The 27,798-nt window shown below is 55.4% G+C and overlaps 13 protein-coding genes across 16 annotated transcripts; 10 read left to right on the top strand and 3 right to left on the bottom strand.

Moving 5' to 3' along the window:
- Positions 1 to 443: 443 nt before the first annotated feature.
- IUM83_13555 (uncharacterized protein) lies at positions 444 to 1,190 on the top strand (the record flags this gene model as incomplete). The annotated part of the gene is made up of 1 exon (XM_067938237.1): positions 444 to 1,190. One exon carries the CDS (start codon positions 444 to 446, stop codon positions 1,188 to 1,190), a length of 747 nt encoding a protein of 248 aa, XP_067797940.1.
- A 267-nt stretch (positions 1,191 to 1,457) lies between these two features.
- On the top strand, positions 1,458 to 2,215 carry IUM83_13554 (Major Facilitator Superfamily (MFS); the record flags this gene model as incomplete). Its single annotated transcript, XM_067938236.1, has 4 exons — positions 1,458 to 1,612; positions 1,684 to 1,763; positions 1,828 to 2,021; positions 2,096 to 2,215. The coding sequence occupies 4 exons, from the start codon at positions 1,458 to 1,460 to the stop codon at positions 2,213 to 2,215; spliced, it is 549 nt and encodes a 182-aa protein (XP_067797876.1).
- Positions 2,216 to 2,381: 166 nt separating this feature from the next.
- IUM83_13553 (NAD dependent epimerase/dehydratase) lies at positions 2,382 to 3,324 on the bottom strand (the record flags this gene model as incomplete). The annotated part of the gene is made up of 3 exons (XM_067938235.1): positions 2,382 to 2,685; positions 2,753 to 2,963; positions 3,042 to 3,324. The coding sequence occupies 3 exons, from the start codon at positions 3,322 to 3,324 to the stop codon at positions 2,382 to 2,384; spliced, it is 798 nt and encodes a 265-aa protein (XP_067797835.1).
- Positions 3,325 to 3,607: 283 nt separating this feature from the next.
- IUM83_13552 (Caltractin) lies at positions 3,608 to 4,310 on the top strand (the record flags this gene model as incomplete). Its single annotated transcript, XM_067938234.1, has 3 exons — positions 3,608 to 3,610; positions 3,676 to 3,972; positions 4,053 to 4,310. The coding sequence occupies 3 exons, from the start codon at positions 3,608 to 3,610 to the stop codon at positions 4,308 to 4,310; spliced, it is 558 nt and encodes a 185-aa protein (XP_067797939.1).
- Positions 4,311 to 6,496: 2,186 nt separating this feature from the next.
- IUM83_13551 (Peptidase P60) lies at positions 6,497 to 6,992 on the top strand (the record flags this gene model as incomplete). The annotated part of the gene is made up of 4 exons (XM_067938233.1): positions 6,497 to 6,530; positions 6,601 to 6,652; positions 6,738 to 6,819; positions 6,879 to 6,992. 4 exons carry the CDS (start codon positions 6,497 to 6,499, stop codon positions 6,990 to 6,992), a joined length of 282 nt encoding a protein of 93 aa, XP_067797919.1.
- Positions 6,993 to 8,260: 1,268 nt separating this feature from the next.
- On the bottom strand, positions 8,261 to 9,802 carry IUM83_13550 (uncharacterized protein; the record flags this gene model as incomplete). Its single annotated transcript, XM_067938232.1, has 3 exons — positions 8,261 to 8,316; positions 8,398 to 8,605; positions 8,678 to 9,802. 3 exons carry the CDS (start codon positions 9,800 to 9,802, stop codon positions 8,261 to 8,263), a joined length of 1,389 nt encoding a protein of 462 aa, XP_067797845.1.
- Positions 9,803 to 10,280: 478 nt separating this feature from the next.
- Positions 10,281 to 12,023, bottom strand: IUM83_13549 (CTP synthase; the record flags this gene model as incomplete). The annotated part of the gene is made up of 1 exon (XM_067938231.1): positions 10,281 to 12,023. One exon carries the CDS (start codon positions 12,021 to 12,023, stop codon positions 10,281 to 10,283), a length of 1,743 nt encoding a protein of 580 aa, XP_067797809.1.
- Positions 12,024 to 12,913: 890 nt separating this feature from the next.
- On the top strand, positions 12,914 to 15,325 carry IUM83_13548 (putative E3 ubiquitin ligase; the record flags this gene model as incomplete). The annotated part of the gene is made up of 1 exon (XM_067938230.1): positions 12,914 to 15,325. One exon carries the CDS (start codon positions 12,914 to 12,916, stop codon positions 15,323 to 15,325), a length of 2,412 nt encoding a protein of 803 aa, XP_067797810.1.
- A 280-nt stretch (positions 15,326 to 15,605) lies between these two features.
- IUM83_13547 (Aspartyl protease) lies at positions 15,606 to 17,897 on the top strand (the record flags this gene model as incomplete). Its single annotated transcript, XM_067938229.1, has 3 exons — positions 15,606 to 15,799; positions 15,864 to 16,463; positions 16,544 to 17,897. 3 exons carry the CDS (start codon positions 15,606 to 15,608, stop codon positions 17,895 to 17,897), a joined length of 2,148 nt encoding a protein of 715 aa, XP_067797839.1.
- A 2,664-nt stretch (positions 17,898 to 20,561) lies between these two features.
- IUM83_13546 (repeat-containing protein) lies at positions 20,562 to 20,921 on the top strand (the record flags this gene model as incomplete). Of its 2 annotated transcripts, none has more annotated exons than XM_067938228.1 (1): positions 20,562 to 20,921. In XM_067938228.1, one exon carries the CDS (start codon positions 20,562 to 20,564, stop codon positions 20,919 to 20,921), a length of 360 nt encoding a protein of 119 aa, XP_067797807.1. The 2 variants fall into 2 exon arrangements, with proteins under 2 accessions (XP_067797807.1, XP_067797808.1); XM_067938227.1 differs by having other exon boundaries at positions 20,718 to 20,921.
- A 200-nt stretch (positions 20,922 to 21,121) lies between these two features.
- Positions 21,122 to 23,357, top strand: IUM83_13545 (Beta-secretase 2; the record flags this gene model as incomplete). Of its 2 annotated transcripts, none has more annotated exons than XM_067938226.1 (5): positions 21,122 to 21,411; positions 21,479 to 21,704; positions 21,788 to 22,523; positions 22,590 to 22,670; positions 22,753 to 23,357. In XM_067938226.1, 5 exons carry the CDS (start codon positions 21,122 to 21,124, stop codon positions 23,355 to 23,357), a joined length of 1,938 nt encoding a protein of 645 aa, XP_067797840.1. The 2 variants fall into 2 exon arrangements, with proteins under 2 accessions (XP_067797840.1, XP_067797841.1); XM_067938225.1 differs by having other exon boundaries at positions 22,590 to 22,673.
- A 120-nt stretch (positions 23,358 to 23,477) lies between these two features.
- IUM83_13544 (uncharacterized protein) lies at positions 23,478 to 24,340 on the top strand (the record flags this gene model as incomplete). Its single annotated transcript, XM_067938224.1, has 3 exons — positions 23,478 to 23,704; positions 23,796 to 23,890; positions 23,967 to 24,340. The coding sequence occupies 3 exons, from the start codon at positions 23,478 to 23,480 to the stop codon at positions 24,338 to 24,340; spliced, it is 696 nt and encodes a 231-aa protein (XP_067797842.1).
- A 1,767-nt stretch (positions 24,341 to 26,107) lies between these two features.
- IUM83_13543 (SPX domain-containing protein 1) lies at positions 26,108 to 27,715 on the top strand (the record flags this gene model as incomplete). Of its 2 annotated transcripts, none has more annotated exons than XM_067938222.1 (4): positions 26,108 to 26,303; positions 26,394 to 26,530; positions 26,647 to 26,763; positions 26,888 to 27,715. In XM_067938222.1, the coding sequence occupies 4 exons, from the start codon at positions 26,108 to 26,110 to the stop codon at positions 27,713 to 27,715; spliced, it is 1,278 nt and encodes a 425-aa protein (XP_067797806.1). The 2 variants fall into 2 exon arrangements, with proteins under 2 accessions (XP_067797806.1, XP_067797805.1); XM_067938223.1 differs by having other exon boundaries at positions 26,647 to 26,804; positions 26,888 to 26,894.
- Positions 27,716 to 27,798: the final 83 nt, after the last annotated feature.

The following is a 27,798-nucleotide window of genomic DNA, read 5'->3' as shown; positions in this document are numbered from 1 at the left end:
CGATAATACTACCGTACATGTACATTACATGTATTATACATGCACGCGAAGCTTCCAGTCATTGCACTCTATTATGCGTTCGTATCGTCGAGAACACGCCAATGGCAGTGTCGTAACACATGGGCGACGCGATGTGAAATGTTCAAGATCGTCACCGCGATGTGCAGACGCGCCCGACTCACTGTTTTGCTGTCAGTGAAGCATACATGGATACTCTTCACCATCCGCAGATGAAAACGCCTGCACCTCCAGAACGCTTGCCATTAGAAACAAGTCCCTGAATCACTTTTATCCGTATAATACATGTGCTCCCGCTGTGGAACCGGTGCGGCAAAACCGGCCGAACGATTGTCCTTTGCGAGGGCTCCTCACTCCAACTCTCACTTTACAACTTGCCTCGACATCCGCACCGCCAGAAAGACCAACCTTTTCAGACAGCCAAGATGCAGATCCACCTTGTCGTCGCCGCCGCTGCCCTGACGATCGCTTCCACGATGGACTCGGCCTATGGCCTTGCCAAGTACCTCAACGAGCTCCCGAACGGCAGCTCCTTCCAGCAGGCACTCGGGCACCCGGGCGATGACAGCTCCAAGACGACGGACTTTGCTCAAGCGTTCGCAACCGCCGGTCACACCTGGTCCAAAAGTCTGTGTGAGGCCAAGTTCCCAGGCTCGAGCATGACCAACGGTGCCGCCTTCGGTGACCCGTGCTGCACGTGGAAGAAGGGCGGCAAGCCTGACTTCACGGTGTCGGCCTTCACAACCACACCGGGTAAGGCAACGACGTGTGCTGCGAAGGGTGGCTCCAGTGCGACGTCGCCTGGCACGTCTTCAGGGGCCAGTAACGCCACCAAGGGCGCGTCCAATGCCACGAAGGGTGGCGCTACCACTGACAGCTCTGGCACCGGAGACTCCAGCACTGGAGCGGCCGATGCTACCAAGGGTGCGTCTGATGCCACCAAGGGCGGCGCCACCACCGATACCTCTGGCACTGGTGATTCGTCCAGTGGAGCCACTGATGCTACCAAGGGCGGCACTACCCCTGAAAGCTCCGGCACTGGTGACTCGGCAACTGGAGCATCGGCCGCTGGAGCGTCGAAGGGTTCTCCGTGGGGCTCGACCCCTTCCACCCCTTCTACGGGTGGTGGTTGTGCTGCCAAGGGTGCCAGGGCCAGGGCTCTTCGCCGCTAAACGGAGCAGCCTCCATATATATGTTCCACAGCTCACGCCCGCGAACTCCTAGCCATGTAGCGAGAGAAGCTGCTTCGTGTCGTAACTTGCTCAGTTTCTCTAACAAGCCTCAATAAGCTTTGAGAAATATACATGATGTTCGTGCACCTTATCAAGGTTGAATCCATGTTTTTCACAGCCTATTCCAGTCGCCTGGTAGTATTTTGAGTTTGGTTCGCATCAACAAGCAGAAAGGACGATATCTCAACGAGGAAGTGCTCAGCGACCATGGGCAATGTCTGCTGCGGGGGTGGCAACGCGGAGATGCTGGCCCGCCAGGAGCTGCTCAAGGAAGGCAACGACTTTAAGAAGAAGAGTTCGTTCCTTGGAGTGCTCAGTCGAACCGAGAACGTTTACTTGCAGCTAAATCCTGCGGCTACGAAGTTCGATGCACATCTAAAATCGAATTGGGGTGATACGGCGCGGACTAAGTCGGATTTGTGGTGCATTGCAGACTTATGTGGCGACAGACTCCTGGACCAAGCACCTTGGAAGAGCTCCCGATTCACCGAATTGGCAAAGTGTGTCCAATGGGTACGGCACATACGGCACGCGCTTCGATGGCACTTCGCGAGCTAATTTATCTGGGGTTTTGCAGGACGTCTCGACTTGGTACTCCTCGGGCAGAATGGACAGAAACTACTCGAGCTGACGGCTGGAACTACAAGCGTCCGGGACCTTTGGGTGCAAACGTTGGAAGAGCTTTATCTGCCAGGTCAAGCAGAACAGAGTGAATCCGATGTGAAGAGTTTGAAAGAGCAGCTGGAGAAGCAAAAAGAGAAGCAAAAGGAGGTGTGTCCTGGCGATTGATACGGCTACCAGCTCTTGGTTGTTTTTTTTTAATCCTCGTTGGCTTGATTGTGCAGCAATACTGGAAAGATCGAACGGAGGAGCTGGAGCAGCGACGCCTTGATGCTGAAAAACGCAAGAAGAAGATCGGAGTTATCGGCATGAAGTACACTGCGCAAGCAATGGCTCGAAGATAGACAAAAGGTAATAGAAGGCATCGATTGAAGTGTCTCCATTCATCCAGATTCAAAGATTTCATTCATAATTATTTCTTACGTTAGAAGTTTGCCAACGAGTGGCTTCAGGTTGTTCTGCAGTTGAGTAAATTGTAGAATTTTGCGGTCGAGCTCATGTCGGTCTTGCTCATTCGTGGATGTGGAAGGAGGCGGCGATCTCTAGCATGCTCGTCGTGTCTAACGTCTGTCCATGAACAGGGCCGATTGCACTGAGCACCGCAGCCTTGGCGACAACTCCGACTGGAATAGCAGCTTTCATCTCCTCGCCAAAGAACGGCATATAGCCTATCCCCGTAGACACCGCGCCCAGGTCGCGCGCCAGCATCGAAATCGGTGCCCCGACAAGCTGCAACGGGATGCCTTGACCCTTCTTCGTGCGGCGCCAGCCGTAAATGAAGCCCGGGCGCAGCGCCACCCCCGTCTCGGGAAACCTGGCGCGGTTCAAAACCACTGGTGAGCATCACCGTCGTTACATGTCCACCTCGTCCCAGCGCTCACCTGGCCTGCACAGCAGCCTCCGCCCTCTCCTTCCCATTGTAGTAGCCGTGCATCGGCAGCCACGACGGGTAGTACGAGCCCACGCGCGAGTTGGACACGAACACGAAGCGCTCCACTCCCGCCTTCTGCGCAGCGCGCGCCGCCGCGATCGTCGCGTCGCCGCACAGCTTCTCCATGAACTCGTTGCTCCCGAAGGCTCCCACCGTCGAGACTGCAACAGCAGCAGCAACAGCAACAACTAGAGTCAGATCAATGCACCAACGTCGCCAGAGCCAGCATCGCTACGTACTGACGCCCGTGACGCCCTGTACGGCCTCGGCCAGCTGCTTGTCGTCGAACACGTCGCCCGCGCGCCAGTCCACCTGGTCGATCCAGGGCACGTCCTGCCACTGCGGCTTGCCCGACGGGTTGAGGCTGCGCACCTCGATGCCCTTCTGCACGGCGCGCTGCAGGATGTTGCTGCCCACGAAGCCGTTGCCGCCCACGACCAGCAGCCGGTGTTCGCTCTTGTCGTAGGCCTTGAGCGTGTGCATCGTGCTCTGGCGCATGCGCTTCGCGGCGGCCGCCAGCATAGTTCAAAGGGAGCGAAAGGCTTTAACGGGTCGTCAGTCCTAGCTGGTCAATTGAAGAGTGAGACCGCCACGACAGGATGAAGTTGCGGGTCAGATACGAACGCAAGTCGAACCCCAGAATAGAGCGATTTCAGAATTAGATTAGAATTTAGATAGACTTGCGAAGTGTACCGGATTTATGGTACATCTTGAAGTGTCGGCCGAAAGGTCGCGGAGCAAGTGCAACGGACACGGACACCGCCGCCATTCTGCTTCGAGCACGAGAGCGACACTGCAGAGAGAGATGGTGCGTTGGAAGAGCTGCGTCGGTGTTGCTGAGTGTGTATTGACTGGTGTATGTGTGCTTCGCAGTCGAGTAGTATGTCCGCGTCGGCCTTTGCGAGGTCCCGCGCAGCGCTGCGACGCAAGCCCAAGCCGGTCAAGAAGGTGCTGGACGAGGAGGATCTGGAGGAGATCAAGGAGGCGTTCCACCTCTTCGACACGGACGGCAGCGGCACCATCGACGTGCGAGAGCTGAAGGCTGCGATGCGCGCGCTCGGCTTCCAGGTGAAGAAGGCGGAGATCCGGCAGATGATCGCCGACATCGACAAGGACGAGTCCGGGACCATCAACCTGGACGAGTTCATCGAGATGATGACAGGCAAAATGGTGCGTTGTGGCGGCGCGTGGCTTGGTTTGGTGGATATGTTTTCTCATGGTCTGGCTCTTGGGTTGCCTTGACTATTTAGAACTCGCGAGACTCCCGTGAGGAGATCATGAAGATCTTCCAGCTCTTCGACGACGACAACACTGGCAAGATCTCCTTTCGTAACTTGAAGCGCGTGTGCACCGAGCTGGGAGAAACGCTGACGGACGAAGAAATGCAAGAAATGATAGATGAGGCCGACCGCGATGGAGACGGCCTCATCAATGAAGAAGAGTTCTTCCGCGTTATGAAGAAACGAAGTGGCAACCCACTAGACGATCTGGATAGTGATGATGATTAAGCTGGCCGCGTTTGGTCTCCTAACTTGAGCTCGTAAATACGAGTTACGTCAGCGCATCTGGTGCTACTAAACCGAACCACTTTTGTCTATTAGTGATTCTGCTGTTGCGGCCACCCCAGTCGGTGGCAACAAACGCAGAGCTGCCTGGATACGAGGATCTGTTATGCTGGCTAAGCGCTTCTCTAGCATTACTGATTGCAGAATTTCCTGGACGCTTCGCTTGACAACACGAGTGTTGACCAAGGGTGTAGCGGTAATCGCAGGTGCTAGTCTAACTGCGTTGGTCCCACCACCATGAGTTGATGGTCGCATATCGATGATATTGCAGCGAATTCTGACCGTCGTGCCAGTGGATTCAGATTTGTGCCCGAGTCTGCTGGTGATCATTGTCGAGATTGGTGAGTCAACTTCTCGGTCACGGGATCGATCCCCACTGCAACCTTGCTCAACATCGCTTTCATCAATACCCAGGAAGAATTCCTCCATCTGCTCGCGAATCGGGACAATGGGCTTTCGAATAGGCAGATCAAAATCGTAAAACCCAGATGATGCCGGCAATTTAATCTCCCCGTGACCTTCCGTGCGCTTCCGCCCCCACGAGTCCCGAGAATATACGCTTAGACGAAGGACTGGTGCAGCTATAATCTCGCTTGAGTTGCATTCATTGTTGGCTTGCGACAACGCATCGGTCGCTAAAGAAATCTCCGCTTTGGTGAGTCTTAGATTAAAGTGTTGATGACTTCCAAACGCTGCTGAAAACCCGTAAGTCGGGCTTAATATTTGCTGGGGTAGCGAAAATGGTGTCTTTCCTAGTTTTCGAGTAAGGTTTCCTTGATGGAATTTCCATCGAGAGCATCCGACCTGATCGGGAAGCTCAAGTTCATATTCTACAGATACCGGGTCTGTCGTTTGCACGTTGTCTACAGCAACCACTTCGAGCGACAACATCATTTTCCACTGCATACTGCAGCTGATAGCAAAATTAGCATCTGAAAGATTGGGATTCTTGTCGCGTTGCTGCCACCGCATCACCTCCGCTGCATCGCGTTTTTCTTCTTGCAGTCGAATTTCTCGAGAAAGTCGTTGGTCCTCCGAGGACGCAAAAGGTAGCAAGTCGTGCGTGTTGTCTAGCACATATTCGTATAGTGAGCCCGACGGAGTCGATATATGATACGTAGTGAGTTTAGGTCCCTTGATAAGCAGGTCTGGGTCGTTTTCAGGTTCTACAATTGGCGCTGAAAACCCAGGTGTAGCACAAAATAGTCCAGTTTCCTTGTAGAATCGCAATGAGCAGAGCACACGTTCTTCACCTTCGATTAGCGCAACGAGGTGCATCGCTCGAAACTTATCTTCACGGTTGGCTCGAAGCCACGCACGATACTGATTTGGTGTCCATGATGATTCACTTCGTTTATCACGCGGCCGTCGAGCAAGATCTGGTGGAATGAGGTGCGTGGTCGAGTCCTTCGATGTACTTGGGGGATCTTTGGTATGCTGAACTCGTAGCCAATTCATTAACACATTTTCTACAGGAGTGAATTTATTTAAATGGGCGGACGTACCTCGTTTGGAATAAAGTCATCAACATCCACGCACGACGACAAGATGTCGGTGTTGTCACCCTCAGGTGATTTTCTGTCTCGACGCTGAAAAGGAGTGTAATTAAACGGAGTGTCCAGCGGCATGTGTGAGTGCTTATGACGAGGCTGTACAAACCTTCCTATTCGATAGTTGAATTCCTCTCGCTTCCAGACACTCCTGCTCGCGCTTTCTTTCACTAGAATCGACCGTGAGTGGAAAGCTTGCAACTTAATCAAAAGCGGTAAATCATGATCCTCACCCCAAGCTTAGTTTCTTCTCTTGCCACCGGAAGCAATATGTCCATGTTCTGCCGACGGGGACAGAATTCCCGCTTTTGTCGCTTCCAAATCCCGAAATCTATCCAAACCCCGACAATATAATGATTTATAAAAGCTTACTATCGTCTTGTACACGAATTCGTGTGCTAACCAACCTTGCGCAGTGTCACACTGATGAGCAGATTCTCCATCGGATCGCGCACATGATAGTAATGTGTCAACGGCATGGTGCTCCTCTTACGCACTCTTTCAATTTGCGCCCTTTCACGGAAATTGTAGCCATGTTTGGAGGCGTCTTTTCAAGAGCACGCCGGATCATTTGCTCAGATGGATGACATTAATGACAGTCAGCGAGTTCAGAGTAAGTTTTCGTGTGCGTGCAATACAACGAGTTCGGGGGTCACATTTGGACGCGTAAGCCTACGTTGCAGTAGGCAGCAGTGGACACAATTCAAAGCCTATCTCTTCGCGCTTAGCCTATGAGTAAGTGAGATACGTACGAAACGCAGTTTTAGTGGTAAAACTGAGAGGCAGATACGTCTTGGTTTCGCTGCACTGGTTTGTGCAGAGGTGACTTTGAAGCGTTTTCGCTCATAGATGGCGGTGACGAGGATTCCGACTGGTTCGATCTCGGAATCGTGGATGTGGAGGTGAGTAGTGTCCAAGTATCTTTCGGTGTTCGGTGATTCAATCTCATCAGCTTGTGTAGGCTGAAACGGAGTCCAAACGCCAGGAGGCCGAAGCTCGCCTGCGTACCAAGTCTAACGAGTTGAAGCGATTCCACGACAAGATTTGCATGCGCGTGACGGAGCGAGAGCGATAAAATCGCCTTGAAGTCCAACGCGCTCAAGACTACTTGGTGTGTTGCCACCAGACCCACGTGAAAATGACGCGGTCTTAAAAGGCTAATCATTCGTTGTTATTGCGTACTTTGTTAGGATGCGAAGTGTGCGAAAGTTTTTTCAGCCACAGAGTCGACGCTACAGACCAGAAACACCTCGGTAGTTCGGATTTCGACTCGTCCGTACTTTCAGAAGCTGAAAGAAATCAAAAGTGCCATGTTAAAGGTTCGTTTACCAGATTCCGTGGCCCAGTATCTAGACCAAAACTGACAATTATCGTTTCTTGCTGCCAGAATTGTCCCCTGGGACAACAAATTGACAAGGTATAATGGTGCATCACTAGATTGGGAGAAAGCTCACGTGCTGTGTATATTATTAGGCCATTCATCTGGATGCTCAAATACGTGATGACCTTCTTCGATCGACTGAAATTCCACGTTCGGGAAACCTCGTTAATGACGAATGTGAATATGTTGACGATACAAACGTGACGCCCCCAGCTGAGTCGCCATTCTTGCTTCCGGAGCAGGTGAGTGAAGCGTTTCTTCGTGAATTTCACTATCTTGGCACGCTAACGAACTTGGATGTGCTTAAGCGTGTTGCCCTGTACGCTACAGTAAGACGTCAGTATATGGAGATGAATCGAGCCAAAATCCAGAAAAACGTTTGGCGAGGGGCTTCGAAGACTAAAGCCAAGTCCCCGTTATCGAATAGCTCAGTCGCAGCAGCCGTGCGTGGAAGTAAAGCTCGTCGAGCTAATAGTTCGAGCTCTGTGGAATGTTGGGCTGCCAAAGTGTACGTGAAGGAATATCCTTCCCACTGTCGTCAAGCTAACGTTTCGATGTCATGCTTAGGATCGACATGACATCGGGATATGACGTTCGAGTGCATCGCCAAACAGCCACATCGTCGACACCGTGGAGGAAGAAAACGACTAAAGGTTCCTCAACTCAAGTAGTGGAGACAGAGCATGAGCGTTTTCTTCGGGCTCTACAAGCGCAACTAGGAACTCCAGCACTTTGCTCGTGTGCGAAAGCTGGTCCGAATTCGACTTCATCGTCTGACCCGTGTGCAAACAACTGCGCTCTGTACAAACAGCCAAAGAAGCGCGAGAAACTTCTCGCTAGTGTGTACAAGCAGCAGCAGCTTGACACCACAGCTGCTGCTTCGCCAACGCACTAACCGATTTCCTCCGTGCATCGCTGAAAAGATATTCAATTCACTTTGTTTCATCAACTGACCATTAATTCTACACTGTCATGATGACCTCGCCGTCTTCATCCTGCACCTCGCTTTCTTCGTTGCCTGCCCAGATGCCATTCCATACAGTGCTCCAAATGTCAGGGCCATGCTTTTCGACGTATCGATTGAATGTTTCTTGCTCACGTTGTGCCTTTGACGTCCACGCATCCAGTTTCAGCGGCTGCGCTCTAGGTTGCTGGGGCTCCTCCTCCTCTTCTTCCTCAAGCTGCGTCTCGAGCTGATGTAAATCCAGTGCACTCATGTTACTGTTGGTGCTGTCCGGAGGGCCACCTGCGACGCTACTGGCGGTGCCATCACTGGTATGAGAGAGAATGTCGTGGTCAGTTTCAATCTGCTTCACAAAAGAAGTAGCCGTAAGCACACACCACTTTCAGCCGTCACCGCGCAAGCTCTTGTTGCGTACCTGTTTGCCCACACTGGCCATTTGTCGGATCTGCTCCTTCAAGCTGTCCAACTGCTGCTGCTGATCCTTAATGTAGTCGTTGGCATCTTCCAGCTGTCTTTGGACAATAGCCTTCTCGTCACGCAGCTTGCGCACATAGTCCAGCATCACGCGTTCCTCCCCGAGCATCTGCATCTCCTGTGTGTCCAGCACAAGCGCTTCGATCGTCTTCTTCAGCTGGTTCACAAGCAGATCTTTCTCTTCAAGCTGCAGCAACAATTTCCCGTTCTGCGCTTCATGCACACACGCCCCTGATCCCCTCCGTTCATTGACCAGTCCACACGCTGCATCTCCACCGTCTTCTACAGCCGTTTCCCCTTCCTTCCCACTCTCCTTCTCCGCCTCCTCACTCTTCTCAACCTCGTCACGTTCTCCCAGCCTCTGGGCGAACAGCTCCTTCACCTCTGGCTTCGTGGCCAGTTCAAGAGCCGTCTTGCCCTCACTGATCCCCTTGTCACCTCGCAGCGTGGCGTCTGCATGATGCACCAGCAGCAGCTTCGTGCACTCCACGCTGTTCGCGTGGCACGCCAAGTGCAGCGGCGTGGCGCCTTCTCCGTTGCGGGAGTCGACGAGCTTCTGCGTCTGCACGTCCTCCCTCCCCAGCAACGTCTCCATCACGTCCGCCGCCTGGCAGGACGCCGCCCAGTGCAGCAGCGAGCCGCCGGTGGCTGCGTCCGTGACGCCGGCGTCCACGCCGGCCGCCAGCAGCTGCTCGACGCTCTGCACGTCGTTGGCCGCGACCTGCTGGATCAGGAACTGGTGGAACACCAGCAGCAGGTCGCGCGCCTTCAGCTGCTGCGCCAGCGCGTACGCCGAGCGGTTGTCGTTGGCGTTGCTTGCGTTTCCGTCCTGTGGCTTGCTCTGGTGCGCTGGGGGGAAGCCGGCGGCCAGCAGTACGCGCAGCGCGTCCTTCTTGCCGCTCGCCACGGCCACGTGCAGCGGCGAGCGGCCGGTCACGGGGTCCACGACGTCGCTGAGCGCCAGGCGACCGCGCCCGTGGTCTGCCAGCGCCTTGATGACGTCGGAGCGGCCGTACTCCGCCGCCAGGAAGAAGCCGTCCAGCGCCTCCTGCAGCTCTTCGGCCATGGTGTGACGATGCGGTTGTGCCCACGTCAAAGTGCCACTATAACCGATTTGATTCGCCGAAAAGGCGCAGTTCAGATGTAGCCATGTTCAGATGTAGCTATGTTGGACAGCGTGCGTCAGCAGGATCTGGAAATGACTTGACTGGAGACGACAGTGGAAAATGATGCTGGTGGTTTGAATAAATATGTTTCGATTGAGTTGATGGGGTCTAGTTCTACTGCGTGCGGTGGTGTACGAGGCTGAGCTGGTTACGGAACCCCACCGAGAGAGCTTCGCCCCGTTTTCCTTCAACGGAAGAAAAACGAGAGGCAAAGGCAGCTTTGGGGTTCCAAATCAATATTTTAGCCTATTCACACGCAAACCGGCTGCTTCACGCGAGTTGAGGGGTCGTCGTCGCTGCGCCGCGCCATCGGCTCCACTTGGTCCAGCGTCGCAGTATTTTCATCGCTTAAAGCTCGAGTCGTCCGAGCACAGTCGCTTACAGCTCCCTCTCCTTGGCCTCGACGTTCTTCATGAACTGCTCGAGCTGACCAGTGGCAGCAAGGATCAGGCCGTGGAACGGCGGCGACGGGTCGTTCGGGTGCGACTTGAACTCCGGGTGGTACTGCGTGGCGAAGTAGAACGGGTGCACGTCGCGGTCGAGCTCGACCACCTGCATGCGCTCGCCCTTGGTGTCCGTGCCGACGAAGTTGAGACCGGCCTCGCGGATAGCGGGCACAAGCTCCGGGTTCACTTCGTAACGGTGACGGTGACGCTCCAGGATGGGCGTGTCCTTGCCGTACAGGTAGGACACCAGCGAGCGCTTCGCCGGGTCCTCCTTCTCGTGCACAATCGTGCGGCGCTCGCCGCAGCGCATGGTGCCGCCCATAACGTCCGGGTTGATCTCGGGCATGAAAACGACTACCTTGTGTCCAGCGTTGGCGTTGAACTCCTCGCTGTTGGCATCCTTCCAGCCGATAACGTTGCGGGCGTACTCAATCACAACCACCTGCATGCCCAGGCAGACACCCAGGTACGGAATCTTGTTCTCGCGAGCGTACTTGGCCGTCAGCACCTTGCCGTCCACACCACGGTCGCCGAAGCCGCCGGGCACGACAATGCCATCCACGCTGCGCAGCTTCTGCCAGGCCTCCTCGTATGCCTTGGGGTTGCTCTCGCGCATCTCCACCTCCAGGTCCGAGGCCTCGATCCACTCAATCTCCAGGTCGCGGTCGCACTTCATGGTGGCGTGCTTGAGCGCCTTGATGACACTCAGGTACGAGTCCTGCAGACCCGTGTACTTGCCCACAAGCGCGATCTTGCACACCTGCTCGAACGAGTCCACGCGGTGGGCCATAGCAGACCAGGCGTCAAGGTTGGGCTCGCAGAAGCGGTCCATCAGCTGCAGCTTGGACATGAGAATGCTTGCGGCGCCCTGCTTGGCGAGCAGCAGCGGCACGTGGTAGATGTTGCTCACGTCGTGCACCGACAGCACGTGGTTGGCGGGCACCTGGCAGAACATGCCGATCTTGGCCTTGGTGGACGGCTCCAGCTCGGTGCTGCTGCGGCAGATGATGACGTCGGGCGACAGGCCGGCGCTGCGCAGCTCCTTAATGGCGTGCTGCGTGGGCTTGGTCTTCTGCTCGCCGACCGAGCCCAGCACGGGCACGAGCGACACGTGCACGAGGCAGAAGTTCTCGGGGCCGACGCGGAACTGGAACTGGCGCAGCGCCTCGAGGAAGACCATGCTCTCGATGTCGCCGACCGTGCCGCCGACCTCGATGAGGCAGACGTCGGCCTCCTCGTCGTCCACGGCGCCGGCCTCGCCGGCGTGCTGGCCGTCCACGCCGATCTGGGCCACGCGCTCGATCCAGTCCTGGATGGCGTCCGTGACGTGCGGCACCACCTGCACCGTCTTGCCCAGGTAGTCGCCGCGGCGCTCCTTCTCCAGCACGTGCGTGTAGACCTTGCCCGTGGTGATGTTGTGGTCGCGCGTGAGCGTGATGCCCAGGAAGCGCTCGTAGTTGCCGAGGTCCAGGTCGCCCTCGCCGCCGTCATTGAGCACGAACACCTCGCCGTGCTCGAAGGGCGACATGGTGCCAGCGTCGCAGTTGAGGTACGGATCGATCTTGATGGACGTCACGCGCAGCCCGAGCGACTTGAGCACGACGCCGATGCTGCTGATGGTGATGCCCTTGCCCAGGCCGCTCACGGTGCCGCCGGTCACTGCCAGGTACTTCATCGTGTGCTGGAGGGGGGACTGTAGACGACTTCCACTGCTGGCGACAAATGCCCGAATGGCGGCGACGCGCCGCTTCACTGTACCGCTTGAGTCGCGACGGATTGGCTGGATTGGTTGGTGGAGCCTCCGTTCGAGACCTGCGAGACTGCATATACCATCCGGTCTCGCAGGTAGGCTTTGAATTTGGTTGGCGGGAACGCGCACCCGCTCGGCCACATTTTGGCGCGCTGATTCTGATCCCGGTTGCAAGTGCGTATTGAGCCTTGCCCCTGCGACGTGGGCGTTCAGCGCTATGATTGCTAGGAGGGCATGCTGCGTCTGCAGTATCGGGCATAAAGGTTCGTTGTACAGTATGTACATGTAGAGAGCTGGCCTCACCAACAAGTCGCAGTTGCCTTGAGCGTTTTTAGTCAGTGCTGGTCTCTGTCGGGGTGGAACAGGAAGGAGCTGGTGTTGGGTAACTGGGTGGTTTGTATATCTCGATGCAAATCGATCCTAAGCAACTACAGTAGATTATAGCGGGGCAACGGGAGGGCTTGACACCTCGTTTTACCTGGCACAAGTGGACCAGGCTATCCTGAATAAGGCTGAAGACGGTAATAGACGAATCGTGCAGCACGATTCCGGTGGTCAATGGAGAAAAGGGCCAAGCCCAGAGTATGAAGTTGAAGTTCGATGTAGACATCCCTCGACGTTGTCGCATTGTTGCTTGCTTAGTCGATGTGACTGGAGGACCAGCACGTGTTCCCGGTCTTGCCATCCAAATAGTCCTGTCAGCTTCAAAACCAGCTAAGACAGGCGTGAACGGGCACTTCGAAACGACCCGAGACGCATCGAACTTCTGGGCGCGTGAATAAGCTCTCCACGTCACGCAGCTTTCCGTCGACGCCATGGTGGTGAACGAGGCCGACGACGCGAAGGCTAGCGCCTCGCTAGCTCGGCTACGGCTGTTCCTGTCATCGCATGCCCCGAACGGACCGGGTGAGGCTGCTCGACCGGCGTCTCCCGAGCGTCCAACAGCAGGAGCTCGCAAGGAGAGCGAGCTCGATACCTGGCACGATGCTTCGTCCTCGGCGCCAGCGACCGATGAGATTGACGCTGGATCCAACCCTGAAGTGCTGGTGGACGACGATGATGAAGAAGAAAGTGGAAGGACTACCATCCCTGCTGCCGGGGCGGTGGCAAGTGTGACGCCTATGAGCCAGTCGTCGAAGGAGTTTGCGCGCGTGAAGTACCTCTTGCAGTGCTCGTTGCCGGGATATCGTGTTCATGAGGGCGTTGTGATCTGGGATATGCGGAACCCGTCGCTAGTGGCACAATATGAGCAGCACACAGCAGGTCTGCTGGAGCTTGAGTCGTGGGTCGCAGTGAACGATCTCGGTGCCGACATGGGTGACGTGCACAGCTATGGCTTTACGTCGCTGGATGCCAACCAGACAGGTATGAAGTTCACAACTGGAAACCTCCAACTGAGCGCGCCTCTCGATTCTGCAGCCGAAGCGATGAAACCATCCAGCACTCGGCAGCTAGTGCTATGTAAGATTGCAGTGGGTCGATCTCTTGTCATTCGTGACGAGGAAGAAGCCAAGGCACGGCTTCCGCCTGGTTACCACAGCTACTACCTGCACCGTGATGACGAAGGCGGCTCTAGTGAGAAGGACCAGGACATTCAAGCTGCACTACTCGACCGGGGTTATTACCACGAGTACATCCTAAACAACACCCTCCAAGTTTTGCCGCAGTACCTCGTGAGATTCACTTTTTCAGCAGCTGATGCACACGGGTCTGCGGTAGGATCATGCGCGCTGTGTGAACAACACCCTGCTGCTGTTATCTGCCGCAACTGCGAAGCCCAAATTTGCGCTCACTGCGACCAAGAGGTCCACTCGGCCAACAAGCTCGTGCGGCGTCATAAGCGTATCCCTTTGCGGAGCAAATTAAAGGCACTAGCAAGCGGGGGCGCCAGGCGCGGCAGACGTCGTAGTTCAACGCCCGCCTTAGTTGCTGCCATCGCAGACATCGGAGTGGAAAATCTGTCGAGCTTACCTTCAACTACAGATCCAACGGAGACTCAGATAAATGAGATCGTCGCCAAGCAAATGGAAGAAGGCCTGCTGACTGGCGATACCCAGACACCTACGTGTCGTACGCACCGCGACAAGAAAGTCGAGTTCTACTGCCCAGCGTGTCAAGTCCCCGTGTGCGTGAGCTGTAAAATGGTCGGAGACCACTCGATCGGAGAGAAAGGCTCCCACCGACTGCTGACCGTAGCGGACGCGTACGAGAGGTGCCTACGCGAATCCTTGAGACCGGACCCACTCATCGCATCACGCAAGACCGTGATTGAAAACAAACTGCAGTTCTTGACGCGAGTACAGCGTAGCGTGCAAGAAAACAAGGCCCAAGTCGCGGCAGCTATAAAGGAGCAGTGCGCGCGCGCTCTGCGTAACCTGGACGACGCAGTCGCGATGAAGATGCGCGTGCTATCAGGCGAAGCACTCGAATTCGAGCGTCAACTGCAGCAAATCGACTGGGTTGACGAAAGTCTCGAGGATCATCGAACTCTTCTACTCGCAGTAGAATTTCTGTCCGCCTGGAGTCAACACAAGCTGCTTCGAGCTGAGCAGCGCGACTTCCCTCCGTTTGCACACGGCTCCAATAACAGCGCCGAACAAGTGAAAGCGGACCTACTACTTGCAGGCGAACTCCGAGTCATGACTGCGGACCAATTGGCAACTCCGCACCACCGACCCTCGTTCACTTCTGGTGACTCTGATCCTCCTGCGATTGATGTCGACAACGCTAGCGGCGGCAACCAGGGCGGCCATACCGACGGCTCACAAGTGGAGCTGAAGGCAGCGGCATTGCTGGCGCAGCACCGACGCAACGGCGATAACGACATACTTCGCAAGCGCTTGTTGAACATGAAGGCCTCGCTGCCGACGGACCCGAACGCCGGCGCCTTCATGACGGCGCGGCGCGTGGTGACCCCGAAATGCCAGCAGCTGCTGGACGAAATCCGCCACGACATGCTCGTCCAGAACAGCGCCAAGAAGACCCCCAGCGCCACCACATCGCCCCGCAGCGCCGGGTCTCCCCGCTCTCGCTTCGGCATTCCGCTCGTGGGGATGGCGAGTCGAATGGCCGACTCCACGGCCACACTGCGAGCGTTCTCGGTGCAGCCGAACGCCAAGAAAGCCTCGGACGGCGGCACCGAGCTGCGCTCCCCTGCGCAGCGCCAACGCCGCGGCACCAGCGCGTGGTCCACCCTGCTGCGCCACGAAATGGGCCTTGGCGACTAAATGCACACTTCAATCAGTCTGCGGCTGTAAAGGCCTCGACAGCAAAGATACTTTTTCCGGCTCTTTTTCTATCCAGTGTAACTCTGGGTTTCGCCCAAAATTAATTAGTTTGGGTTCCTCGCCGGAATAAACTTGGGTCTGAGGACGTCGTTTCGGCTCGAAATACCAGAGGGGAAAACTGCCACGTGCCGAGTCGCTCTCCCATCCGATCGGCAGGCCTCTTCCTGCTCACAGGCTCTTCGCTCTGCTCGCGCGCTCCACCCGCGACGTCAGGAACAACATGGTGCGTGTGTTCGCCGGCGTTCCGGCGCTCGTGGCGGCTTTCCACACGCTGGCCGAAGCTCGACAGGAGACTGGCATGACGCTGGAGCTGCACCCGCTGCCCAGACACGACATCCACCCGGAGAGATACGCCCGCCGCCTGAACATCGAGGAGGACGCGCCGGAGATCGTCCCGCTGCACTTGGGCCTCGGGTACGATCGGTATTCGACTGTACTGACTGGAAATGAGGGACTGATGGTGTTTTATTGGCTGCAGCACGCACTACACGTGGGTGTACGCCGGTACGCCGCCGCAGCGCGCGTCAGTGATCGCAGACACAGGCAGCGGACTGATGGCCTTCCCGTGCTCGGGCTGCGACGGCTGCGGCTCCCACACGGACCAGCCGTTCCAGGCCGACAACTCGTCCACGCTCATCCACGTGACGTGCTCGCAGCAGCACTCGTTCTTCCAGTGCAAGGAGTGCAGGGAGCAGACGGACACGTGCGCCATCTCGCAGTCGTACATGGAAGGCAGCAGCTGGAAGGCCTCGGTGGTGGAGGACGTGGTGTATCTCGGAGGCGACGCCAGCTTCCAGGACGAGGCCATGCGGAACCAGTACGGGACGCACTTCCAGTTCGGCTGCCAGAGCTCCGAGACGGGGCTGTTCGTCACACAGGTGGCGGATGGCATCATGGGACTGTCCAACTCGGACAACCACATCGTTGCCAAGCTGCACCGTGAAAACAAGATCCCGAGCAATTTGTTCTCGCTCTGCTTTACCGAGAACGGCGGTACTATGTCGGTGGGTGAATCGAACACCAAGGCACACCGCGGAGAAATCTCGTACGCCAAGGTGGTGTCGGACCGCTCGGCTAGGTAAGGTTGTTCGTTCTGTGTTGGTGAAACTGAGAGTTTTGAATTTCGTGCTAACTGGGTTGTACTCTTGCGTTTGTCAGCCACTTTTACAACGTCAATGTGAAGGACATCCGCATCGGTGGTAAATCCATCAATGCCAAGGAGGAGGCGTACACGCGCGGCCACTACATCGTTGATAGTGGAACCACCGACTCGTATCTTCCGCGAGCTCTGAAGAATGAGTTTTTGCAGGTGTTCAAAGAGGTTGCGGGTCGCGACTACCAAGTTGGAACGTCGTGCCATGGCTACACGAACGAGGATCTTGCGTCGCTACCCACGATTCAGATTGTGATGGAAGCGTATGGAGAAGAAAACGGCGAAGTGACCATGGATATCCCGCCTGAGCAATACTTGTTGCACACAGACAATTCGTATTGTGGTAGCATCTACCTATCAGAGAACGCGGGCGGTGTCATCGGTGCTAACCTCATGATGAACCGTGACGTGATTTTTGACAACGGCAATCAGAGAGTGGGTTTTGTAGATGCCGATTGTGCTTACCAAGGTGGAAATTCGACGACGACAACACCACCATCGATCGGTGATCACATTACCAGCAGCAACAGTGAAACTAATCCCGTACCCGCAGCTACAAATGCCTCGGCACCGGTCGCCACATCTGCAGCAGCAGCCTCTCCGAAGCCCACCAATGCGCCAACAACTGCGCCCACTGCTGCGCCCACTGCAGCATCGACTGCCGCACCGAAGGCTGTTGCAACACCACCAGCAAAGCTGGCGACGACGCCTGAGCCCACCGCTGCTAAAGCTGCGTCGAAGCCAGCCGCTACGGCTGCCTCAACACCTAAGGCGACGGTGGAAACGATCCCAGAATCCACGTCAGCGCCAGTCACGTCGGAACCTGCTGCTACTACTGCTGCTGCAAAACCAGTAACAGCAGTAGAAGATGCTTCTAAATTCGACTCGGCTTCCAGTAACTCGGTTGCGAATATTCGGCCGCTGTCCGAGGAAACAACGACGACGACGACCCAGTCGTCCTCTTCAGCTGATTTCGCAGACCTGAAGGCGAAGGAGAAGTCATCGGGCACACATCCGATGGTGCTCACAATTGTGGGCGCAGTTCTAGTGGTTGGCTTCCTCTTGATGATGCTGATCTCAGTCAGTCGACGGAGAGAAAAGACCGGTAAGGAGCAGCTCTGGAGTCGCGTGAAGGGTAGCGAGGAGGACGAGGACGACGACGATGAAGAGGAGTTTGGCCTGGTTCGCAATGACAAGAAAGGAGGCTCAACGAAGCACCAGCGGCTTGACCAGGAAGATGACGACGACAAGCACCATGGTCAGGACGACAGCAGCAGTGATGAAGAGGACGAAGTCTTTGACCGAAAATCGATGCAGGAAGAGACCAAGGTGGACAACCGTACGTTGGAGCGGCTTTGAAATAGCACTCAGCGGAACATCCACCTATTTCGCCATTGCCTAGTAATAAAATACCAGTCAGCACGCGTATGTCAGCAAGATGATGGAAGCCCGTGAATACTCGTCTGGCTGTTGCATGTAACCATACATAATGACAAGGCCCCTTCTTGAGTTTTGATGCTCTTCGTCTACAGCGTACCACGTTTGTCAACATCTCGTCAATTCAACTTGGCGGGAATAGACAAATGCACGAAGGAGCGAGGATTTCGATCTTCTACATCCTCATCAATCCACGACACTCCTGAAACTTCTTCTGCTGCTGAGTGTTCTCTTGAGAAATCGTATCTTAGCTCGATGGCAGCGAGAGAGGCGGTGGTTTTAGATATTTCGGCCCATGAGACTTGTGAAAGCGTCTCGTGCCTCTTCATCGAAGATCCGTCGACTGTTGGTTAGTAGGTCTGCTTGTTGCAGTGCCATGACGAGGCTCATTGCACCTTGAGAGAACTGGAAACAGTGACTGCACGCACCATTGAAAGCCTGAAAGCGCCTTCTGTCAAAGCAGGGCTCGGCATGAGGCGGTACCTTGGTTGGGCGCTACTGATCTCAGAGTCCACAGTAGTCGCCAATGCTGAGGCTAAAGGAAGTGTCGAGCAAAACACGAATGCAGAGGGGTTTCAGGAGTCGATAGATGAAGAAGTCATGCTGCTTCGAGGCTCGGCCGTTGCATGGCCAGACATTCACAAGACGCTCGGTGAACAGGCTAGCTCTCCACCTGGTCTGGCAGCGTCTACACTACAGCCCGAGTACCAAGCCGCAGATGAGCAAGACGATGAATCTGTGGATACCGCTTCAGCTTATGATGCGGTGGTGGGGCCCGGATTTGTGTGGAATAACGAAGATTCAAAGTTGGTGGTTGGCAATGGGGCGGAATTTCCCACAGTGGATAACGTGGAGTCAAAAGACATGGAGAGCCCATTTTCAGTTGCAAGAGCCACGGGTAACATTGTAAGCGAGACTATTTCCTGGAACGAACAGTTCGATTCAGGTTTGCGCTCCGAAAACCCATCATCTTCTGAGGAGCAACAAGAAGGCGATGGCAGGTTAGAAGCTGTGAATTCAGTGACTGTTTTTGACGAGTCCGTACAATGGAACCAAGATGATTGCAAGCCTTGCGAGGTACCAACACAACCGCCAACTCTAGCCCCGATCTACCCTCGCCGAGAAGACGACTACGCGGACTACCTTCCGCTTGTGACGAAAGAATTTAAACTCTGGGAAGGAATTGGCGAATCGCTGCCGATTGATAGCGATGCCCCGAGGCAGGATGTACCCACACACGCTCCCATCTCCGCTTCAAACGAGAATTATGCTGGCCATCTTCCGCAAGTGGATGAAGTATTCAAATACTGGGAAGGCGTTCCCGATAGTCTACCAACGTCGATCGATACCCCAACTACACATTTGCTAACAGAAACCTCAGACGACGGTGGCGATGCCGGTACTGACTCACTATTGATGCCTGCAATCTCCACTTCCAACGATAATGACGTCCGCCATCTCCCACAAGTGCCCGAAGAGTTAAGAAATCGGAATGATGTGAAAGGGAACCTGCCAACGCAAACCGAGACCCCGACTAGTGTCTTGCCAACGAAATCCCCTCCCGACGAAGTCAAAGGCAAAGGTTCTCTCTCCGAGGCATCATCGATTCCTTCGATTTCCGCCCCCATAGACGACGATGTAGATCACCTGCCGCGTTGGGTTGAAGAATTCAAAGATTGGGATGGCTTAAAAGAAAACTTGCCAACGCACACTGATGTCCCAGATATCCCGGCACCAATTCAACACAGTTCTAGAAAACAGGAAGATCACCGGAATTATGAAAACTGTACGAAGGTATTTCATGCCTTTGGAGAAGTCTATGAGTGTCCTGGGGACCCCACGTTGCCTCCGTCAGTCACGTACTCGCCACTTCAAAACCATATCAATGCGCCACGGCATCGATCACGCAAGGCCTCACATGTGGCTACAACTGCACCAGGTAGTTCGTCTCCCCCAGAAACGAGTGTGCCAGATACTGTCGCGCCGAAAGGCGAATCGACCGCACCGAAGACAACTCCTCCAGATACGACAGCGTCGGGTACGAGTTCGCCAGCAGACACAACTGCACCAGGTAGTTCGTCTCCCCCAGAAACGAGTGTGCCAGATACTGTCGCGCCGAAAGGCGAATCGACCGCACCGAAGACAACTTCAGATACGACAGCGTCGGGTACAAGTTCGCCCACTACAACTCCGCTTGAGCCAAGTCAGCCAACGACAAGCCCGGATGGTGGGCCGCCCCCCAAAACTGCTCCTGTAGCACCCGAAGGAGACGCATCGACGTCCGCACCAGCACCTTCGACGGGAACAACTTCCGGAACAACAAGCACTGGAGTTACGACGGATACGTCTACAGGAGATACCGGGAGTGATGCTGCAACCACTGCCCCCGAGAAAACTGCTGCTGGAGGTACAACCTCGAAGACCACCATCGCCGCGACTACAAATTCCTCGGATGGCCCGGGTGATACTACGACAGCCGACAGCAATACTGCCGACGGTGGTGGCGCCATTGCCCCAAAGGTGAATGCGATTTCACATGGTAGTACTGTTACCAAAGAAAACGCAGGAAACGACACTGGAACTTCGATGTCCGACCAAAGTACCGCTGGGGCTCCAACCTCCAAGAGCAACGCTGGCAATTCATCTGGGATCATCACTACCGAGGGCAACGCTAACGGAGCGACTGGTACGCCCTCCGGGGAGGGTGCCAGTGCAACCAAGGCCGACACGTCCAACAGCGGCATGGATTCAGCCAGTACTTCTTCTAGCGCCTTGAGCGCTGGAGCCATCGCTGGGATCGTGATCGGGTGCGCTGCATTCGTGGCGGCCGTCGTGGGCTCGGTGCTCTACCGGCAGAAAATGTTCGCACGCCAGCGCGAAGAAAGTCTGTTCGCGGACCTCAGCGACACAGGTGCGGGGTTCGAGGTGGACTACACGGCCATGTGAGTCAGTCAGGTGCCAAATGCCTCCTATCATCAGTAGAGTAGTGAGCTGTACGTGTCACAATATGATATTGTACCAAGTGTATCTTAATACCTGCACTTCAACTTCGTCTTGATTGGCCCCAATATTATCGCTTCTAATTGGCTATAAATAGGCCAGCCATAACTGCCTCGAGCCATTATGGCCTCACTCCGCGATCGACCATGGTGGTGACACGTTCGCGCGTGGCGACTGGCGCTCGATGGCGCGCGTTCGTGGCGATTCTGGCGACTGCAGCATGCACGAACGCGTCTGCTCTCGCTGGTGGAGAGCAGAGTTTCCTGAAACTGCAGCTGTACAAGCAGCCGCAGCCGAGCGCAGAACTGTCCCACCGATTGGCACACCAGCAGGCTCGAGCGCGACGACGAGCGCAGGAGGAGGCGGGCAGCACAGATGGGGACTTTGCACTGGGGACGCTGGCACTGAGTGAGTCTCCACTGGGCGTAGGCTACGGGTGCGTGAAGAGATCGGTGTTATGGGTAAATTAATTGGTGCGGGGCTGACTGTTGTTACCTGGGTAGGACCCACTACGCCGAGATCTACTTGGGGATCCCGGCACAACGAGCGTCGGTGATCGTGGATACAGGTAGCCACATGACTGCGCTGCCGTGCAGCACGTGCCAAGGCTGCGGACAACACACAGACCCGCTGTTCGACGTGTCCAAGTCGACGACGGCCAAGTATCTGGCGTGTCACGACTTTGACTCCTGCCGCTCGTGCGAGCAGGACCGTTGCTACATATCGCAGGTATTGATTTGAAGCACTGGTGTGGTTAATACTGTGTGGTGTGCTGATGTTGCGTTTTTTGTGGTTGTTGTCGATGCGGACAGAGCTACATGGAGGGCAGTATGTGGGAGGCTGTGATGGTGGACGAGCTGGTGTGGGTGGGAGGATTCTCCTCACCAGCTGACGAAATGGAGGGAGTGCTGAGGACGTTTGGGTTTCGATTTCCTGTGGGCTGCCAAACCAAGGAGACCGGTTTGTTCATCACGCAAAAGGAGAACGGCATCATGGGCCTTGGCCGCCATCGCTCAACCGTGATGTCATACATGCTGAATGCAGGCCGCGTGACGCAGAATCTTTTCACCCTCTGTTTTGATGGGAACGGCGGAGAGCTTGTGTTTGGAGGTGTGGATTATAGTCACCACACGAGCGACGTGGGTTACACTCCACTGCTTAACGATAATTCTGCCTACTACCCAGTCCACGTGAAAGATATTCGGCTGAATGGCATCTCGCTTGGAATCGATGTTGGTACGATCAATTCGGGTAGGGGTGTGATTGTTGACAGCGGCACAACCGATACCTTCTTCGACAAAAAAGGAAATCGAGCGTTTATGAAAGCATTCAGCGACGCAGCGGGACGCGAATACAGTGAAAAACGCATGAAGCTTACCAGCGAGGAATTAGCAGCCCTTCCAGTAATTTCTATCATTCTAAGTGGAATGAAGGGTGACGGCACTGACGACGTTCAGTTGGATGTCCCCGCCTCGAGGTATCTCACGCCTTCTGACGATGGCGGGTCGTATTACGGCAATTTCCACTTCTCGGAGCGTAGTGGCGGCGGTAAGATTCACGAGTGTTTCTCTCCCTGTATTTCAACCGTGTCTAACGAGTTCTTGCTTGCCGTAGTTCTTGGAGCGAGCACCATGGTTGGCTTTGACGTGATTTTTGATGTGGGGAACAAGCGTGTGGGCTTTGCCGAGTCAAACTGTGGTACGTCATCTTGCCTCGCTACGTAGTAATTTATAAACGATCCGGGGCTGACACTATCGGATGCTTTGATATTTCGCAGGGAAAGGTTACATCAGCAATACTAGTGCCGCTCCAATCGCATCCGAGAGCACCGCCCAACCGCCAGCTGCGACTCCAGTGCCAGTAGCCACCTCGATTGCTGCCCAACAGCCAGCACCCACAAACACAGTCGTCGAAAACTCTAGCAGCAGTTCATCTGTTGGGTCAAATACGACGGAGGTGGCGATGTCCAACGTCGTAGGCAGTGCTGATGCAACCACCATTTCATCTACCGAGACAACAGCAAGGCGGTCAAGCCCCCCGTTCGGTGCCTTCATCGCAGAAATCATCCTCATCTCGCTGGTGGGTGTCGCGCTCGCCGTCATGATTTGGACGAAGTGGCGTACGCGCTCATGGTCTCGCATCCCCGACGAATCATCGCGTGCGAATATGCAGACAATCGTGGATATCAACGAGACCGGAAGCCTGTCGCCGTCGTCTCCACCAGGAAGCCCGTTGTCACCTCGATCCCGAGCCGCGAGAAAAGGTTCATCGCCGAAATTCACGATCGGTTCAAGCGGAGAAGAAGACGGCGACGAGCTTCGAGAAGAAGAGAAAGGTACTGGCAGCCCCACGGTCTTAAGTCGTCCACAAGGACCACGCTAGTCAATCAATTCTGCAATTATGATTGGTAGATGATGCTTACCAAGTTGAAGTGGAATTGAGTGACACTCTCCCTCACTTTAGCGACACTACGACCGTTTTGCCGTTCAGTTCACTCGGTCAATGGTGGATTCTGGTCGCCGCCTCAAGCAGCGCGCGTTCCTCGATGCAGCCGCCAATGGAGACACGGACGCGGTGGACGCGTGGCTCTCGAGCGGAGATAGAGGCGATGTGAACGTGAAGATGGGGGAGGGCTGGACGGCGCTGCTCTACGCCGTGGCGCACAGTCGCCTGGGCATTGTGCGGCGTCTTTTGGCGGAGGAGACCATCGACCTCAACGCCACCACAATGTGAGCAGGCTAAATAGGGCAAGAACACGCGTGTGGTGGTGAACAATTCTAACTATTTTACTATTTTACTGGGTGTGTGCTGGTTGCTTAGAGCGGGGTCGTCGGCTTTGACGTTGGCGATCACCCGCAAGAACAACACGTTGGTGTCGCTGCTGCTGACCAGCGGAGCTTCTCGCGCAACGATATGTACGTGAGGTGCGACAGAGAAATGTAGAGACTTGGCGCAGGTGTGCTGACTGTTGGGTTGACGTCGCTGGTGCAGCGAACGACCTGTGGCAGGAAGTGCAAGCGGCGTCTTGGATTCGCCCGGAGGTGCGGCTGATGCTATCGCCTTCTTGGGCTGTGGTGTGGAATCCGGCACTGCATCGACACTTCCCGCCAGGTGAGCGGGAGAAGTGCCGCCTGGTTATATACGCGAACACGTTGGCCTTGCGGCGGCAAGGAACCCCAACACTTTCGACGAGGTCATCGTCGTCATCGGTCGTGAGCTGGACGGAAGAGGCGATGCAGCAATTCTGGTGGATGATTGCAGCTATGACGTGGGCATCCGGGGCGGGTGGAAAGCATGTTCGATGGCGGTACCTGGCGCCGCCGTTGGTCTACCACATCCTAGAATTTGCAGTGTTCCTCTGGTGAAATGGCGTCGAGGCGTTGTTGCTGCGGCACATGGAAAGCGCTGCCACTGAGCCGGGGATTCGCTTGCAAGTCTCTTGGTGTTCTCTGAGCCTCCGCCGCCCTAAGGTTACATGTACCAGCAGGTTCCGGCAAAGGAACGCTGCGGAGACTGCAGCAGGAACTCAACAGCACGGCAACGTTGTGACCGCGCTCCCAAATCCTTCAGGATGTCAAGGATGCAAAGGACCACTGCGAAGCTGCGTGACCTCGATGAGTGTTGGGACGGCCGAGATTCAATCATGGACTTGCCGCATCGTAGCATTGCACTTTGCGATGGACTTTGCACCCTGCGACGGCAGCAACACGGCTGCAATAGCGATGACCTGGATTGGCGTGGAATATCAGCGGCAACGTGACCACCAGGTCACGTTGCCCTTGCTTGACCAGTTGAAGTGGGCTCGTGCAGAAGGTGCGCTGCGATACGTGCAGTGCACCTGCACTTGCCGGAGGTGCCACGCCCGGTGTTACTACTGTACAGTATGTGGCAGGACCTGCTTGCTTGCGATGAGGACACTATGCATCGCGCGACTCCGCTCGCAGGCGGCGATGGCCAAACCGAACGGCTGGACGCCGTGCGTCCGCGACCCAGGATCTCCAATCGGACAAGCTTACCGGCGCGAAAAGAAAAGGCGTCTTGCACACCTTTGCCCCGCTTAGAGTGCTGGCACTAAGCGATTAGAGGGGGATTAGAAATGGTCCATCTTCGGGTAAACACTTGTACTGATATTTAGTTATGTCAATACTGTGTTAATCAGCGGTACCCTGGATGAAGGCAAATTATCCGCTATTCTACTTTAAAACCTTCATCAGCAGCAACTTCTTCCCCAGGCTTAGTCGAGTAAAGTAAAAGTTTTCTTACCGCGACAAGACTTATTTCAGTGATCTAATAACATAAATCAGTGCTCGTTGATGATTGGATAAATATTAGTCACTCGTTCCGAAAGGGTATTAGAAACAGCAGGTGCGCATAACGTTGGGACGACGGCCGCACTTCCCTCCAAGGGATGAGTCAGATCCAAGCCGCAGTCTACAGCAAATGCAGAAATGCACCGGAGGTGACTGCGGGACGCTCAAGTTAGCGCCCGCGTCGGGTAAGCACGCGTTGCACGTCGATATCGCGTGCGGAACTGGCTGTTGCTGTCGCACCGCCAAACTCGACGCGGTCCTAGATTTGCGACTTGAACATGCCAGACGGCAGTGCGTCTGTGCCGCCGCTTTGCCACCCAAAATACAGCTGATCCTTTCTTGCGACATACCGATCACCGTCATGCAATTCAGCAGGTCCATGACCTAGTGCCGTTTTTTCTAAATCGCGCCGCGGGATAGGTGTCGTCGACCACGGCGGCTTTGCTGCACCGATACATTCGCTCAATAACTGCCTGCCACGCGCGCGCAGCCATACATAACAGCTTTGCGGCGCTCGCAGGTACATGTACATGCACTGTATGACCAAGATGCCATAGCGCAGCGCAGCGGGCGGGCGAGGGACCGAGAGCGCAATGCTTTGCTGAGTCTCTCGAGATTCGCCGCGTCGGTGGTGGCCACGCGGGCGAAAAGATTCGAGCAGGTGTTTTCTCCTCGTTTCTGCATCGAATCTCGCCGCCAGGTGCCCCGCTCCGCTGCGCTCTGCACTGCAGCAGAGGAGTCTGGCCAACGAGCCGCTGACTGGTTGGTTATTATCAGTTGCTTTTCCTTCAGACCGAGGGCACAGGACGACGCAGAGACACGATGAAGTTCGGCAAGGTGCTGCAGCAGTCGACGCAGATGTCGCCCAGTGCGTGGGAGCCCTATTGGGCCGACTACAAGCTGCTCAAGAAGATCATCAAGGACTGCGCGCAGATCAAGAAGGAGGAGAAGCTGCAGGGCGACAAGCTCGTCAAGATCAAGATCAAACCCTCCGCCAAGGAGGACAACGACAGCATCCGTGCGTGGCTGGCCCCGTCTATTGTTCTATTGGGTGGTTCGTGCGACTAATTGTCGCTGTGGTGTTGCATTTTTTCGATTGGTGGAGCAGGTCAGTCGCAGGACGAAATGAACTTCTTCCGCACGCTGCGCATGGAGATCAAGAAGATCGCCGACTTCTTCATCAAGGAGCAGGCCAAGCACACGAGTCAGGTGGCGGCCATCGACGCCAGCTTCCAGGAGCTCAAGGTACGGAGTGGACGGTGCAGTTGATGGACGGACGCAATTGTTGTACGATAATCATTTTTGTGTGGAGGTCTTACGCGCTATCGTCCTTTTGTTATCCCTCGTGGTGGGTCCTTCAGACGAACCCCGAGTCGGCTGAGGCCAAGACGGCGCTGATGAAGAGCTGCGTGGCGCTGTATAAGGAGCTGCTGCTGCTGGAGAACTTTGCCGTCATGAACTTTTGCGGCATTTCCAAGGTCGGATTTTTTACCCAATTGACTACTCGTCGAGTCAGGCGGTTCGTCCCCTGACAGCATTTCCGCATGCATGATGTGGCTGAAGCGACAGTCTCACGCTTTCTTGTGATGCGGCGTACTGCAGATTTTGAAAAAGCACGACAAGTGGACGGGATATGCGACGCGTAACAAGTTCATGCACACGATTCTGATGAAGCAGCCTTTTGCGACGTACGAACCGCTGTTGCAGATGATTGACCGTCTGGAGCATATCTTTATGCAAGCTACGGGATCTAGCATTGAGCAGCACGATGCGCAAAAGTCCTCTTCTCGACGCAGTGATGGCGGAGGTAGCTCGTCGTCCTCACCTTCAGGAGAGGCACCTGGCAGTTCAGGACCCGCAAGTGGTGGCGCTAGTGGCAAGGACGCGTCTACAAGCAACAACAATTCGTCAAGCAATTCCCCGAGCCACACCCCTCCCGGCGCAAATGGCCGCCGTCACGATGGACGCAGGTATAGAAGCACGGTGGACGAAGCCTCTCCAAGATCGGAAGATTCAGTAACGCTAGTGCGGGTAAACGCGCTTCGGGACGATGTGAGGGAGCTCAGGAAAATCGAGAGCGCATATGACGGTGATGGAGAGTACGAGGAAAACGTTGACGACACAACCTTCCCCGACGATGATGCAGAAGTACCGCCACTTCGCTTTGGTGGCCGTCCCCAAGAAGAAAAGGCCATTCTCCCCCCGTTACCGTTGCGTGTTCCTCCTGCTGGCACCCAGTCGGATAGCGATGCCGCAGCGATGGCTATGCTTTCTATGAAAGATGCTGCTTTGCGTGCGTCTGGAGTAAGCAGCGATGGTGGAGACAGCGCCGCGGAAAGCTGTCGTACGCGTAGTGCCAAGCGCAAGGCATGCGCGCCGTTGGATATGGAGGGAAAGCGCAAAATGAGCGTCACTGCGATCCTCAACTAAGCTTAGCGAATAACTCTGCTTCAGACTACAGCAACATTTCCGATGTCAACCCGTTAGAGTTGATCATACAAGGGAGTTTCACG

This window comes from Phytophthora cinnamomi (assembly GCF_018691715.1).
Source record: "Phytophthora cinnamomi strain GKB4 chromosome Unknown Contig12, whole genome shotgun sequence".
Lineage (NCBI taxonomy): Eukaryota > Oomycota > Peronosporomycetes > Peronosporales > Peronosporaceae > Phytophthora > Phytophthora cinnamomi.
This window is presented reverse-complemented; position numbering and strand designations above follow the sequence as displayed.